The 15,546-nt window shown below is 52.2% G+C and overlaps 6 protein-coding genes and 1 non-coding gene across 7 annotated transcripts; 6 read left to right on the top strand and 1 right to left on the bottom strand.

Moving 5' to 3' along the window:
- Positions 1–8: 8 nt before the first annotated feature.
- DL89DRAFT_272304 (uncharacterized protein) lies at positions 9–3,532 on the top strand. The gene is made up of 9 exons (XM_040888979.1): positions 9–186; positions 210–485; positions 533–704; positions 746–1,523; positions 1,563–1,692; positions 1,749–2,130; positions 2,153–3,031; positions 3,055–3,115; positions 3,187–3,532. The coding sequence occupies exons 1-9, from the start codon at positions 43–45 to the stop codon at positions 3,311–3,313; spliced, it is 2,949 nt and encodes a 982-aa protein (XP_040739271.1). The 5' UTR covers positions 9–42; the 3' UTR covers positions 3,314–3,532.
- Positions 3,533–3,741: 209 nt separating this feature from the next.
- DL89DRAFT_t218 lies at positions 3,742–3,814 on the bottom strand. Its single transcript has one exon. It is a non-coding gene; the product is annotated as a tRNA-Gln (tRNA).
- Positions 3,815–5,177: 1,363 nt separating this feature from the next.
- On the top strand, positions 5,178–5,564 carry DL89DRAFT_185350 (uncharacterized protein). The gene has a single exon (XM_040883952.1). The coding sequence runs from the start codon at positions 5,216–5,218 to the stop codon at positions 5,444–5,446; it is 231 nt and encodes a 76-aa protein (XP_040739270.1). The 5' UTR covers positions 5,178–5,215; the 3' UTR covers positions 5,447–5,564.
- Positions 5,565–6,937: 1,373 nt separating this feature from the next.
- DL89DRAFT_279758 (aldehyde dehydrogenase) lies at positions 6,938–8,787 on the top strand (the record flags this gene model as incomplete). The annotated part of the gene is given in 5 exon segments (XM_040889578.1): positions 6,938–6,979; positions 7,152–7,661; positions 7,700–7,753; positions 7,773–8,227; positions 8,266–8,787. The coding sequence occupies 5 exon segments, from the start codon at positions 6,938–6,940 to the stop codon at positions 8,588–8,590; spliced, it is 1,386 nt and encodes a 461-aa protein (XP_040739269.1). The 3' UTR covers positions 8,591–8,787.
- Positions 8,788–10,447: 1,660 nt separating this feature from the next.
- On the top strand, positions 10,448–11,181 carry DL89DRAFT_185337 (uncharacterized protein; the record flags this gene model as incomplete). Its single annotated transcript, XM_040883950.1, has 1 exon — positions 10,448–11,181. A coding segment is annotated over one exon (633 nt), but the record flags the coding sequence as incomplete, so codon positions are not given.
- A 1-nt stretch (position 11,182) lies between these two features.
- On the top strand, positions 11,183–12,082 carry DL89DRAFT_185338 (uncharacterized protein). Its single transcript, XM_040883951.1, has one exon. It carries the CDS (start codon positions 11,647–11,649, stop codon positions 11,977–11,979), a length of 333 nt encoding a protein of 110 aa, XP_040739267.1. The 5' UTR covers positions 11,183–11,646; the 3' UTR covers positions 11,980–12,082.
- Positions 12,083–14,102: 2,020 nt separating this feature from the next.
- On the top strand, positions 14,103–15,546 carry DL89DRAFT_318855 (uncharacterized protein; the record flags this gene model as incomplete). Its single annotated transcript, XM_040891115.1, has 2 exons — positions 14,103–14,468; positions 14,534–15,546. Coding segments are annotated over 2 exons (1,379 nt in total), but the record flags the coding sequence as incomplete, so codon positions are not given.

The following is a 15,546-nucleotide window of genomic DNA, read 5'->3' as shown; positions in this document are numbered from 1 at the left end:
GCATCTGTCTTGAATATCTCTTACACTATACCTATTCTTTGCATGTCTGAAATTGTCGCGCATTTGCGGTCATTGCGGCAGTCCTGCGCTCAGGGCATGGCGTGGAGCTCGGCGCTGGTGTGGGCCGAAAAGGTGACTTTGCTGACTGGCGACACAGAAGACGTGCTCTGGCTAGTCGACGCGCTAGTGACGAATGGCCAATACGGCAGGCAGAGGAATGGCTTAACCACCAACAGTACGCCAGGCGAATCCGCGACACTGCCCCAGGACAATATTTGGCGTCAATTGTTGCGCTACGGCTGGGCAGAGCTGAGGATGCACTGGACTTGCTCGGCAAAGCAGCAGCTGAACTGACCACTGGACTAGCAGGCCCTGGTATTGGCACACGCTCTACAAAATTCCCAGGTGCTCAAGGCGAAACGCCAACCACGTCAAGGTCAGCGAAGCCAGTGTCCTCACTCACATCTTCGCTGTATGACAGTGCAGTCAAGACTGGCTCTACAAATGCGCCTGCATACAACCTTGGCAGTAGCTGCTTAATACAGCAAACGAGCATCCACTGAATCCGCGTGCCTTGGTGCTGTACATGCAAGGCGCGGCAGTAATCCAGCTAAGCAATGTAGGTGGTACTGAGGACCTCCCTAGCATCAAAGAACTGGCCACTCGTCACCCCGACAATACCAGGAGTCTGTCGACTATGCACCGTCGAAGCACTCTAAGATCGGTAGCCGAACCCCCGATCTAGGTCCCGCGTCACAACCTGGTGGTATCGGTGGAGCTGCGGGAGAAAGCGTCAGCCCACTAAGTGCCTTGGTCAAGCGACTATGGATTGAGGCGGTCAAGGCTGATGCGCGGTGCTGGGAGGCCTGGTCAGGGCTGAGAGAGCACGGCCTGCTGACATGCAAGGAAGAGCTTAGCTTGATTGCGAGCCTAGATTGGACCTCGCATTGTGCTGGATCTGAGGGAGTTGGGCAGTTCTTTAAGCAGTACTGTCTGGCAACCATGACTACATATGCTACGAATGAGCAGACAGTCGAGGCAACGGCCAGCTTGTTAAAGAGCTACCCATGTCTAGTGCAAGATCCTAGTCTGCTGGCAATCCAGGCGTCACGACTGCTGTCACTCGGCCGCGCTCGCGACTGTCTCACGTACACCGTGCGTGTTTTGGAGATTCGCCGTATCCCGGACCCCGGCACAACCGCAATCCATATCAGTGCACTCACAGCACTACATGCCAGAGACGCGCTGTTCCGGATCGCACACGAGCTGGCTGAGGAATTCGGCATCTCGTCGATCAAGCGAATTGACGTTGAGCCAGCCGACACTGCCAATGACTTGTTTGCAGGGGGCATGGCTGGGATCCCCGGTAGCAGTGGCTCGGTGATGTCGACCCCCAGGTCGACTTGCTCTGCATCCAATATCAGGCACTCGATTGGCGCATCCGCGTCTGGCGTCAGTCGCATCCGGTCAGGCGCCCGTGGTCTACTTATTCCCGAAACCCCCTCACGCCTAATGCGGCGGAAGTGCCACATCCCAAAGGGCTAGTAGATCAATGCAGCCAGCGGCCCAGTTTCCTCTGCCGCTACCGCTGCTGCTTGGAAAGGACTGTGGGGACTACCAACTTGGACACGGCCAGGACCACCTGTGCTGGCAACATATCCATGCGCACTGGGGCCATCGCATATGACGCCAGTTACAATGACACGTCTGTCTCCACAATGGATACGTTCTCAACGACCAGCGCCCAGTCGATCGGTAGCCCAACCCAAGATGAGTTCATCGGCGCCTCCTTGGCATGGTTTGCGATCGGTTGCTACTACTTGGTGACAGCATCGATTCTAACAGCCCCAGCCTCTGCCAAGCCGACTGGGGGCAGTCACATACGTCCTTTGGTGATTCTGACGTCCGCAGCTCGCCTGGGCATATCTGGATCTAACAGCGATGGTGGGACCTCGCTGCGTCGTGGTCAGCCGCTGACACCTGAAGCTGAGCATGCGCTCTCTGAAGCCCGCCGGTGGCTTACCAAAACGACCCTTGTCTCACCGCGCAGTGTTTCGGCATGGGTTGCTTTTGCCCATACGTTCGTGCTTGCTGGAGAGTGGGAATCGGCAACACGTGCTCTGCACAGCTGTCGGTCTGTGTGGATTCGAAGGTGTTGTTCACGGCGGTGGCCGCGACTCTGGATCGACAGCAAAGTCGTCGCACGGGACACCTAGCAAGCACGTGGCATTTAGAAGTGCACGGGTACTGCAGTTGCCAGAGCGTGGCAGTCGGGCTGCACACACCACTGGCAAGCTTGGCAGTGTTTACCTACAAATGGGTGACCTAACCATGGCCGAGTCATGTTTTGATGCCAGTATGCGCTGCCTGAGTGGATTCTGCATCCGCGACTGTCTCTCTCTATGGATGCCGGTCGTTGACGCCATCCATGATGACCAGATCCTAGCCTGGTGCGAGAACACCAGCCATAAGCAGTCCGAATCCAATCGTATTAGTCACTCAGCATCAGCCATGACTGACCCACAGCTGCTCAACGATATTGGTGTCCTATACTACGCGCGCAGCGAATTTAGTACAGCAAAGCTGCTCTTTGCCATGGCACTCCATGCTCTGCATATCAACACTAACCAGCAACATATGCTGCAATCGGCATTCGCTCCGTCGCAGAAGCACACTACGCGCTGGTCACGAGCGCCAGATGCTCAGGCTGCATATTCTCTGCCCATGGCCAACCTGGGCAATGCTTTGCGTCGCATGGATCGACTTGATGCCGCACTGCTGTGCCTCGACGCATCGGCAAAATGTATGCCATCTAACCCCGAAATTACACTATCGACTGCGTTCACCCTACACTCTCGTGCAATATCCCTACTCGACCAAAGCGACTCTGTCAGTGCCAGCCGCGACCTCGACCGCTCCATCGATTTGTACCACGATATTCTCTCCTCGCGACCTGGTGACCCAGTCACCACTGATCTCTTGGCACTGGCACTGGAGTTATCTACAAACATCCAAGGCACGGTTTTGCTAGGTGGGCTGTTGGATTTCAGCAAGGACAGCATGCCCAAATGGACCAGCATCCTCGAACCCCAGGTGAGCTGAAATATCAAGGGATGTAGCAGCAAGCCATCAAATCCGAGTCTCCTCACCAAGCCTCCATTTCTAGAGAGGAATTACCAGCCATAGAGTTAGACCAGTACTCCAGCAGCTACCACCTTCATCCAATCGTGCGTCACTGGAGCCAGAAGTTGATGGAAGTGACGAGGAAATGGAGATTGAAGAGGATACTGACAGCGATATGGCTGTAGACTGATCTGGCTAAATGCTGCGCTTTGAATACTTTAATACTATGCCCTTAACCGACACCTCACAGTTCACCATCTCCGTGATAGTATGAAAAAAGAACAAGCATGAAGTAATGGAGCAAACGATCACAGAGCGCTCATGGAGTGGGGCTTGGCAGATAAGGAGAGCCCGTAGTTGAGGATCGTGGCCCACATCAAGACTGCCATCCATAGAAACAGTAAATAAACCCATTAATGGCAAGCTGCACTAGGATAAGAGCATGAACTAAAACGCAGACTTCGCTTGAAACTGAAACAAGCAGAGGAGAAAGCTAGAGTCGAGGTAGAGAGAAAAGGTAGCTTTCCTTGGCCATTTAAAGCTACTCGCCAAAAAATTAAACGATTGCTTTCTTCCATGCAGAGAGAATTAATTGCAAAAGAGACGAAATTGCAAAAAAGGTCTTTCCGAGGTTCGAACTCGGGTTGGCGGAATCAAAACCCGCAGTGATAAACCACTACACTAAAAGACCCTCCACGAAGTGCCCAATCCATCTGGACCGATCGTCACACAAGTTTTGGAGATTTTCAAAATGTACAGTATATATCGTGAAATAATTAGTTATTATTACTTTTTGGATGGTGGTGCTGGCCAGCAGGCCCCCAGTTCCATCCATATTCCTATTGGAGGTTATTCAGAGATACTTATCTGCTTATCGATTATCTATGCATACTAACTACTGGCACTCTTAGTAGAATTAATATTTTTACCTAAACTGCTATTAGTACCTTAAAAAATTCAGTAAATATAATTTATCTAGAAAGAAAAAACCTTATATATATATTTAATTTTCTCTTGCGTAATAATAGTTAATATCTTAATAGATATAGCTAAACAACTATATAGAAATTATACATTCTAGAATTTTTCTAAGATGCTATTAGTAGTTTAGATAAAATAGATATATTAATATTATCTTAGAAATCAATTATATATAAATATTCTAGGTATGATAATTGAAATATATATACTAAACATATCTTATATAAAATATCTATTTTATAAATGATTATTTAATATACTACTAACTTTATTATAATTTACTAAAATTTATTATTCTAAAAATAACCTCTAATAGCTATAAACTAAAAGTATATTCAGCCTACTATAGGTACTAGCAGTATATACCAAAATGTGTGATAAATAGGGTTTGGCCAATATAGATGTATACTTATATCATAAGCATAGGACTGCTAGATATTTATCTGTATATATTTTTATAATCCTAAAATATCTGACCATCCCCTAGAATATTTTTAGTTAGTTAGAAAATATAAGCTCTTAAACCTTATTGAAAATATGGATAACCTGCTCTGTAAACTTAATAAATAGTATTCTTTTATAGTTGATCAATTTAGATCATAAGATGACAGATATATCTCTTTAAAGCAATCAAAAGATCGAACCCAGAACCTTCTATCAAAGTACCATTTATCTTAGTTATCCTAGATTTCATAGATATAGTAAATTCGTAGATGCACTAATGTAATAAACAAATCACCCAACTTTTATATCCTCAGCACACAGACTTGGAGCCATAGGCTGAAGTCGATAGGGGTGATAGTAGGCTGTCTGCACAGCCTGCAACTGGTCTCATTGGTTTATGAAGAGCGCTCAAAGAAGGATCTATTGGTTTGCTGGCCAATACATCCTAGATATAAAAATATCCCTTCCTATGTTATTCATCCTTGTTCTCCTCACCCCTCCACGCATTCTGATTTCCCTACAAACCCTCCTCTAGATTCTGTTATTTAATCGTCGTGGCTGCCAGCGGCGCCATGCCTCGATACGGGGCTCGACTCAGTGATGTGCATCGGCAACTACTCGATGAATACGTCTGACTACGCAAGAGTCACCTGCCTTGGACAGCGGAATGAACCCCCACTTTTTCTCTGCAACCTTCCGCGATGAACATCGTTATACAATACCTACGGACGGGTTGCATGGAGCTCTCTTTGTGGGCATATTCCTGCTGTGTTGGATAGGCAAGGCTCTTGCAAGATTTCGCTATCGATTGTGCCTCCGATGGCTCTGCTGGCACCCAGACTGCAAGCAAGCAAAGAACCGCCCAGCTGCTGCCAGCAATGGCAAGCCAGAGCAGTAACGCCGGCCGTCGATCAAGCCCCTAGAACAAACCCTCAAGAGTATAGTTCTTTTTTAACTTTCCAGGCAGTTGCTATCGCCCCGCGGCAGACTCCTTGCCTCATTATCGACAGTCTAAGCCATACTAATTAGCCGAGCTCGCATTGCGGGCGCCAGAAATCTAGTTACCCCAGAGCAGTTACATATACTTGGGCAGAATTATCGTCTTCTGCTCGACATTGTAGTAGCAGGCTTCTGGGGTTCTGCGCCGTAGCCACGTGCAGTATAACCAGTTGATTGAGGATGCTATTTTTAAGCCATTCTGACTGTATTTAAGCTGTACCGTAAGCAGCCGCTCGTAGTGACGACATCTTTACTTGATTATGCTTCCTTCTGCAATATTGTCATTTGTTTTTGGCATCGTGCTCGTCCCTGTAGTGACTGCAGACGAATGCAACTTGGCGTATTGGAAACCCCGTCTGATAGGCACGCAGATGATCGGAGAGAAGCTCCCAGGGCATGTGACAGAGAAGAAAAAGTCGTTCCTGCAGCAGCTCAAAAGCCTCGACGCATTATCCGACCATCAGACTAGTGGTAGACCAGGTTGAAAACCCAAAGCGCATCTCAGTATATGTAAACGAGAAGGACATCGTGTTCGACGTAAACTGCAGCTGACAAAACGCAGCATAGATTAAATGAACCATAATTTGGGGCAGGCAGAATAAGCTGGTGTCTGGCAGACTGAGCGGCGAAATAGCAAAAAATCAACCTTATCTTTTGAATAATACTGAACAAGCAATAACACCATTTGTCGTCTTTTGTCGAGCGCGTGCGCAGCGACCCAAAGAGTATCTGCGTTCCAGTTCTTGCCATTGCAGCAGTGGCCGCGGTCGGCGGAGCAGTGGTGCTGACGTCGCGGTATTTGCAGGCCGACCATGTGCGGACGGTACGCAAGCGTGCGGCGCAAAAAAGTATAGGGCGCTGCTCAGCGACCTAGCCGAGTGCAAAGGCATTCTCGGCTATATTGATTCACAGGAAATTCCCAAGGCGCAGCAGTTGGCAACCGAGGCGAGCAGATCATGAGCCAAATCGTGCAGGAAGGCGCAAACGAGGGCCGAGCAGGCAGCGCTGCAAACCGGCTGCAAGCCATCAGAATGGATATCATGGGTGTGGGCGAGCAGCTGCTACGGCTGATGGAAAAAGTCGACGGGGTTGCGCCAGCGTTGGTGCTGGAGGCAGCGGGGCTGGAGCCATGGGCCGAACACGAAAAGGAGCTAAGGACAAGGCGCTGAGCGATGGACTGGGTGCGGTGTTTGATCTGGCAAGCGACCTGCGAGCTATCCGGAAGGGGCTCATCCACAAGGCAGAACGCCGCGCCCGCAAAGTCGATTCGCTCAAGAAAATCACAGCTGTCGCCGTGTAAGCGAATGCGCAGCGGGCTGCATGTCGCCCTGGCAGCCCTGGCAGCCTGGCGGATTAGGGCATCTTCCCAGCAGGGGAGCATGCCTGAAGCATGCGCAGCTCTGCACCTGTAGCGTGCCACGGCCGAACAGGGGTGGGTATAAAAGAGAAGGAGGGCGGGGAGAGGTACAGCCTCTTTTTGTCTTTCATCCTCCATTCTCGGAATTCCTTATCTCTCGACTTCAACCCAGCAGCCCACTCTTTTTAGTTCTTTTATCAGCATACAATGACCTCGTATTCTCTGCCGGCTTCCCTTTGACGAGAAGCTCATCTACATTGATGGCCGGTGGGTGCAGTCGACGTCCACAGCCACGCATAACGTGGAGAACCCGGACACGGGTGATGTGATTGCGGTTGTGCCCGAGTGCAATGCCCAGGATCTGGACAAAGCGGTGCAGGCTGCGTACAACGCGTTCCATGATGGGCCCTGGGCCAACCAGTTCTCTGGTGCAGAGCGCCGCGACGCCCTGATCGCCGTTGCCGATGCCATTGAGGAGCACCGCGCCGAGCTCGAGCTCATCGAAAGCATCAACACTGGCAAGCCCATCAGCGACATGCACGTCGAGGTCGACGACACGATCGACCTGTTCCGCCACTTTGCTGGCTATGCTGACAAGGTTGAGGGCCGCCATATCGGCCACCAGACAAACCAGACAATTGAGGGCTACACGGTCAAGGTGCCTGTCGGTGTGGTCGGCTTCATTAACGCCTTCAACTACCCGCTGAACCTGCTTGGCTGGAAGGTCGCTCCTGCGCTGGCAGCCGGGTGCACAGTTGTCTTCAAGCCTGGACCGCAGACACCCTGACCACGCAGTACTTTGCCTACCTGCTTGAAAAGACAGGCAAGTTCCCGCCTGGCGTGTTCAACGTGGTCACTGGCGGTGGAGGTTGGCCAGGCTCTGGTTGACCACGACCTGGTCGACAAGATTGGCTTCACCGGCTCGGTCGCCACGGGCAAGCACGTGATTCGGTCGACAGCCTCGACGCAGAATGTGCGCTCGACGTCGGTGGAGTTGGGTGGCAAGTCGCCGGGCGTGGTGATGCCCGATGCGGACCTGGACAAGACGGCGCAGCTGGTGGTCAGCGGATGCATGAGCAACGCCGGCATGAACTGCAACGCGCTGACGCGCCTGTGGGTGCACCGCGACATCTACGACGAGTTCATGCCCAAGATCAAGGCGGCCGCCGAGTCGATGGTGCTGGGTGCCCCGCAGAGGAGACACGGTGATGGGCCCGTCATCGACAAGCGCCAGTTCGACCGGGTCATGGAGTACATCCGCATTGGCAAGGAGGAGGACAAGGCGGCAGTGCTGACTGGTGGCGAGCGCGCGTTCGACCGCGGGTACTGGATCAAGCCCACCATTTCTACAACGTCAAGAGCGACGCCCGCATTGCCACCGAGGAGATCTTTGGCCCAGTGCTGTCGGTGCTCGAGCCGTTCGACAGCCTCGACGAGGTGATCGAGATCGAGCGCAAGAACGAGTTTGGTCTGGCTGCGGGCATTTTCTCGCGCAACCACCAGGACATCAAAAAGTTCACGCGCAAGCTGCGCAGCGGCACCATCTGGGTCAACACCTACAACGCCCTGTTCTCGTACCTGCCCTTTGGCGGATTCCGCAACTCGGGCTTTGGCCGCGAGCTGGGCTACGAGTCGTTTGACGGATACCTGGTCCCCAAGTCCATCATTGACGACGTGTCGTACTAAGTTTGGCACCGAGGGGCCAGCCGCAATGTTTCCTGCAGATATGCACAGGTATCCAGCCTCGCCCCCTAACCCCTTGATTGGCTGTTTTTTCGGCGGGGGTTCAGGGCCTTGCCATTGAAGAGACGAGCGCTGGTTTTTCCGCACCTTGGCTCTTTAGCTTCTTTTTTGCTGTTCTCTAATTCAAATTACTCGCAGTTTTGCTAGAAAGATGAGCTGGAAGGGTTTCAAGAAGGCGCTAGAGCGCATGCCCCACCAGCTACAGAACAAGATAGGCCGCGGCACGAAGACAGTGGACACCGAGTATGACGACCTGAAGCTGCGGTTCATCGACCTGGAGACAGTGGCCAAGACGCTGTTTCTGCAGGCAGCGCAGTTCCGCGATAGCATCCGCGCTACGCTGGTGTACCAGATAGCGTTCCTGGAGCAGATCCTGGCCAGCTACCGGCCAATTACCACCGACCCTGAAGGCGTAGCCCAGCCCATGGGCAGCTACATCGACGAGGGGGCGTCACCAGAGCTGCTGCATGTGGCCGAGGAGTTCCGCAGCCGCGTCACAGCCATCAAGACCAGCGTTGACCCGCAACTAGAGACGCTGGACATGTCTGTGGTGGGCCCGGTGCAGGAGATGCTGGCCATGATGAAGAACGTGCGCCGTGTGATGCAGAAGCGCGACCACAAGATGGTGATTTCGACCGCTACCGTGCCCAGGTTGAGAAGCACGAGGCAAAGGAGGGGCTCGAGGGACAGCGCAGCCTGCCCGACCAGCAGAGCTACGAAAAGTACAGCGCCCAGTACCAGGAGGCCTCGCGGCAGTACAACTACTACAACGACATGCTCAAGGCCGAGTTGTCCAGCTGCTGGATCTGCGCCAGGCATTCATGGACCCGGTCTTCCTCAAGTTCTTCCGCATCCAGCACCAGCTCTACACGCAGCTGCTTGTCGAGATGTCGGCCGCCGCCCGCAACTGCCTGCGTTCGACCTAACCACGCCTGTTGTGGTTGGGTGGCAGCAAAAGTGGCCCCGTGCCGAGCAGACCATGGGGTCCATTGACCTGTGGAGCCAGGGCTTGCATGTCGAGCCGTACAAGCTTGACGAAAAGCCCAAGGGCTTTGTTGGCTCGCTGAAGGGCACCTTCCGCAAGAAGGAGAAGTCGGCCACCCCCACCGCATCGAGCATGTTTGCTGGCGGAGCGCCTGCCTATGGCTCCTCGCCGCCACCAGCCGGCACCTCTACTGGCCGCGACTCACCCTACAGCTCCCACAGTGGCAACGCACCCGCCTAACGAGAAGCCGCAGGGCTGGGGCGGTGGCCCATCGCCCTATGCATCGCCGGCGTACCAGGCCCCACCGGGGAGAAGCTGCCTGCTGCTGGCGCTGCTGCTTCGCCCAGCCATATGCCTCCACCGCCTATGACTCGCTGGCTGCTCCGAATCCGTATGCCCAGGCTCCGCCGCCCGAAAAGGCTCCACCCGCCTCCATGCAGCTGCCAGTCCCCGCCGGGGCCTCGCCCCCAGTTTGTGGTGGCTATCTACGATTACGCCGCGCAGGCCGAAGGCGACTTGAGTTTCCGTGAGGGCGACCGCATAGAGCTGGTGCAGCGCACCGCGGCCAAGGATGACTGGTGGACAGGCCGTCTGAACGGTGTAACCGGCGTTTTCCCCGGCACATACGTGACTGATCCGTAGTGCTAACGTCACTCCCCGGAATCGAAAACTGCACTGTCGTTTGAACCGTTCCATGGCCAGGCTTTCTGCCGCGTCACTTTCTGTTGTCTATTCCTCTCTTGCCCAAGCTCTTTTGCCCAAACTCTTTTTATAATACGTGCCATTCTATAGAGCCCCATTCTACCCGGATACTGCATAGTGTAGCCATATTTGTCCCGATCCATGCCGGGACCGTTCCGTGTCTGGACCAGCCTGGCCGTGCGCCGCCGATCTTGACTCTGGCTGTGACCAACGGTGTGCTGGGTGGTGCTGGTGATCTGCTGGCTCAGTCGATCGAAAACAGGACTGAGTCAACGAGCACTCCGTTCTGCTGGGATACCAGGCGCACAATCCGCTTTGTCACCTGGGGCGCCATATGTGCGCCGGTCTTGCACAAGTGGTACCTGTTTTTGAACAACCAGTTTCCACTGCCAGCCCTCGACACCAGCAAGACCCTGTTTGCATCCGCTGTTGCTAAGCGCGTCGCAGCCGACCAGCTCGTCTACGCCCCGCTCGGCATCGCCGGCTTCTTCATTGCCATGAATGCTATGGAGGGCCACGGCTGGCGATCGGCCAAGCACCGCCTCGGCGAGCTCTACGCCCAACGCTGTTTGCAAACTACGCCGTGTGGCCCGCTGTGCAGGCGATCAATTTTGCCTTCATTCCAACAATTTACCGCGTCCCGTTCTGCAGCGCTATCAGCATCTTTTGGAACGCCTTTATTTCGTGGACGAACGCACAGTCGCCTGCACTGGGTGCCAAGCTGCCGCTCGAGAGTCCTCATATAAGAGTGAAACCAGCTCATTGAGTGTGCAGGGTTTGGCAGACAAGCACAAGACGTTGTGGTTGGGACCGCACAAATAAACCCATGTAAATTGAGACCATGCGGGTACACATGTAGGCTTGCAATGATGTGTGACTTTCTGCATGATATGCAGTGATGAAACGGGATGCCGCTTCCCTTTAACACATACCTGCTCAGCTTTATATCAAAAAGACTGGTTGTGGGAACAAACCTACGGACTTCAAAGATACTTCGCGTGGGGCCCTTTCTACACTGCCACTGCTGTATGGCACCAAGCGGTTGTTTGGTGTGACGGCTGTTTTTTTAAACAAGCATTTGTTTTTGACAAGCGAAGAACCCTTGGCATATTTCCAAAAGAGCTCCAAATGTTAAATGCTGCTACTCAATCTTGGCATGCCAAGTCTTGATATCCGCAGAAACACCGCACAACATGACATATATGATTGCAGACAAGTAGATATTCTTTTCGTTCCTTGAACAACCAAACAACAGCTAGTTTCTCAATTCAATATCCATAATACTGCTTCCTAGCCTTGTTATTCTAACAATATGGACGGTGTCTCACATTTCACTTTTATCGATGCCCCTGGATCCGCAGATGCAACTAATGTTGCCACCGGCCATGCGAGTAAAGTTGTCGAGATTGCAAGCAGCCATATTCTTTACACTCTCACCATCAGCAATGCTGGGCTCAGCGTCTACTCGTGGATAGCTCGCCGGACTGACCCAACAGTCACTGGCACTGTAGTAGGTACATCGATGGGTCTTGCGGTTATGAAGGGTTTGGACGAACTGCTACTGCAAGAAAGTCCGGCTATATTCGCGGTGCATGGAAATTTGTTGACTTCACAGGCAATGAATATTGCTGGTGTGTCAGCCTGATGGGCTCCACCTGGAAGTTACTAGACTCGAACCACGATAAAGTTGCTATGTTCTGCTGCATACCTACCAAGCATCGCCCTATCGTTGGCCATTTGTCAATGAACCGGATGTATCAGAACAGCTGTCTCGCTGGTTCTTTTGACCTGTCAAATGGTTTACCTTCGTGTTAAAGCTAATTAATATTATTTATTTTACACTTGAAGGTATCCACTACGCTAGCTGTTGCATGCCATAAACCCTTAGAAGCTCTTGTGTTAGCTGTGCGTCCAACTACAAGGCAATCTGTCATTTTCCTTTTTGCCAGAGTAATTCTAATCCAGCAGTCGGTATTTGGGCTTTTCAGACTAGTAACGCCAAATGTTTCCGTTGCAATCTCAATCAGGACATTGTTATTATCAAGTCTGTATGGCTCATATGGCATGTTGGTTGACAGGGAAAATCATACCTGTGTAGGACATTGGCGAAAGCTGTATAGAGCTCGAGCATTGCCAGGTTCTTTGCGATGCATACCCGTACCCCTGAACTAGATGTAGGTATACCCTTATCCTTATCCTTTTCAGTTCCATATGCTCCAAGGAAGTGCTCAGAGACAAACCTGTCAGGATTGGGCCAAAGGCATTGGTTGGGTGGCAGGCTGCAATTGAGACACCAATACTTGAAGGGAGAGGCAAGCACAGAGATTTTGTACTATCACTCAGGTGGCAGAGCCAAAAAGAAAAAGAAAAAAAAGGACAATGGGATGAAAGACTATGTAGTTCACAATAATTGGATCATGAGATTCTAACATAGAGTGTGTATGATAGTGTCTCGAAACAAATGGTAGTTTAGCGAGAAACTGCAGAATTTGCTTTAGGAATGGACCAGCGATATGTACAAGAGGCGAGAAGAACGCACTGATGATCTGTCGAATAGTATGTACAGCTATTACCGTGAAGAACACTAGTACCAGTGTGTGCAGCATCACCTCAACTGAAAATTGTCTATCAGAATTTTCTCCAACCATTGTATAGCGACAAAAAGTTTGGAGTGCAGTAGAATGTTGATAACAAATATGAAATGCATATTCTATTTACCAGGGTATATTTGAACTTTATATTAGCAAATTTGCTTGTGTCGTTGGTAGGTGTCAGTATAATTATTTGGCCATATTCAACTGATGCCATTTGTTCATTGTGTTATGTTGAAATACAACAATGTGTACATAATATAAATCAATACCCTTTTGTCTTACCCTTGCAATACCTCAATACTGCATGCCAATTCTACCCAATATCCATATGTTAATACTAGCCATCAACCGCTGACACAGCGGAGCGTGTTGGAGGCATATGTGGCAGTGATTCTGATGGAATATGCTGGCTGTTGACTGTTTGCCGGAATATCTAATCAGCCGATCTGCGGATCGCGCTTTGCTCGGAGCTGACACCGTTTTCGTGTTTCCTGGCGAGGGCACTCAGCTCTTTGTGCTCAGCTCCCACATATTCGCTTACTTTCTGCTGGAGCTCATATTTCCTGCCTTCTCTTCCATTCCTTGCACTATGCCCTTTTGCGAACAATGTGGTCATTTCTAGGAGACCGCCAGGCTAGAGTCACTGCTGGTGTTGTAATGAAACGACGCGATTACCCCGGTCCGAGACTGACAGTGACACGGTACAGACTGGCATTGCGACAACTGCGACACACAAAACACGGTAAACAAGGAGGGCGAAATTGTCGACAGCCGTGATGAAATGTACAGGGAGGTCCCTGGAAGCAGCCAGCGGAAGCTGCGTATTCTCAGCGGTATTGAGAGTCCGTCTAGCAGTTTCCCTGTGGTTGTATTTTGCAAGACATGCCAAAGCAACCAAACCGGGTGTATCAACTCCTTTCTGAGTACCTGCCTGAAGAGACCGACTCTCACTATGCGCAAAGACTTGCTGAAGCTGACGCCTACAGTCGGACATTGCGCAGACGGTATCCAGTCGCATGTAAGCAGTGCAGGAAAAGTCGACGATCTACTGCAGTCACAGGCGTCATGGCTACGGAAGAAGGAGCTGGCCAGTTCATTGAGGCAGTCGGAGAGGGTTCGCAAGTATGAGCCAAATATCCGGCCAAAACCGACATTGCGACGAAAGGGTGTTACGATGGCCTGGCTCGTGTTTGCCCTGCTCGGATTCATTGCGTGTCCCTTAGCAGCACTGGGGCTCTACATCGACACCCAGCATGGCTACTTGGATCCACCATGGCAGGTGTTGGTAGCTGGTACTGCGATATCCATGGCTACATTCCTGTCCGGCCTACTGAACCCACTGTGGCTAAGGGCGGCATTCAGCACAAGCATCCGGATAGCTGGGCTGCCCAGATACCGGCGGCGCATACAGTTTCTGTCGGCTGGCCGGCTTGCGGTAGCAGTTGGGTTCTTTTGCAGGCGACCATCGCGAGACCTTGCCATTGGGTTAGGTATAGTCGACACTTGCATGTTTGTCTACGCGTTCTGGGCGCTTGAGATTGTCAGTAAGCTCAGGACAAGGTCTCTGAGCAGGCACACATCCGATTCTTATGACACGGCGATGAGGCCACTGATGAGGCCACTGCTAAGACAGCTGACAGCGACACCCCTCTTGAGCGTGCCCGCAAAACCGACGAGGCAACCAGCTCGATGGGTGAGCTTTCTCTGGGCGAGTCAGTTGTAAATCGCGACCAGAACGACAGCCTTCGTGGAACTGCCTTTGCCGGTCTGCATGGAGATCGTAGGCCTGGCGACTGGGTGTCACAGGGCAGAAACATGGCCCACCGGACAGCTACAGAGAGCAGCGGTGGCAGCGCTGTAGGCGACGAACTCGCCTCCATGTTTGGCCTGGAGTCGCTGGCTGTGGGGGGCCGCTCGCGACCTGTACCAGCGACGGTGGTGGCTGCTCAGAGTATGGATGTAGACACCTCTGATGCTGACCTTGGCCGTGGTCCTAGACTACGGCCTGCAGACCCCTCAGGCAACTATCGGCCATTCGAATCGACTCATTTCCAGTCACAAGACACTGGGCTTGAGTCAAAGATGCGAGGATTTTCAATCAACGAGGACGATGACGAGGATGTTGACATGGAGCCAGCTGCAACCGAGGCGAGCCGTGGCCGCCCACGGTCGAACAACGCCATGGAAACCGCTGGCATGGACGGCCAGCTGCTGCGGGTATACCGTGGTATCTTTGGATCCAAGATGTTCGCCTCCGCCTTCACACTAGTGGGTTGGCTGAACAAGGAACCGCTGGCCATGGGAGGGGCATCATGCTGGATATCCCGGATCCTACTTAGCATGGAGCTGTTCATCTCTGCAATCCAGCGGCCGGTACGGGCAGCCGATTCACAAAAGACACGCCAACTAGCGCGCGTCCTGCTTGTGTTCCTGGTGACACTGCCTGTGGTGTTCACGACGCTGTCGATGGATCAATGTCGCTGGATTCGATGGCGAGTGCGTGGCCCCTGTGGCCAAGCGCAAAGAGCGTGTTCATCCATATGGCGTGGCAGCAGGTTCCGCAGTGGTCTGACACCTTGCTTGAGTCACGCAGACCCAACGCCGCCGAACAGCTGCTG

This window comes from Linderina pennispora (genome assembly GCF_002104995.1).
Source record: "Linderina pennispora strain ATCC 12442 chromosome Unknown DL89scaffold_90, whole genome shotgun sequence".
Taxonomy (NCBI): domain Eukaryota; kingdom Fungi; phylum Kickxellomycota; class Kickxellomycetes; order Kickxellales; family Kickxellaceae; genus Linderina; species Linderina pennispora.
Note: the sequence above shows the minus strand (reverse complement) of the source record. Positions and strands in the feature narration are given on the sequence as shown.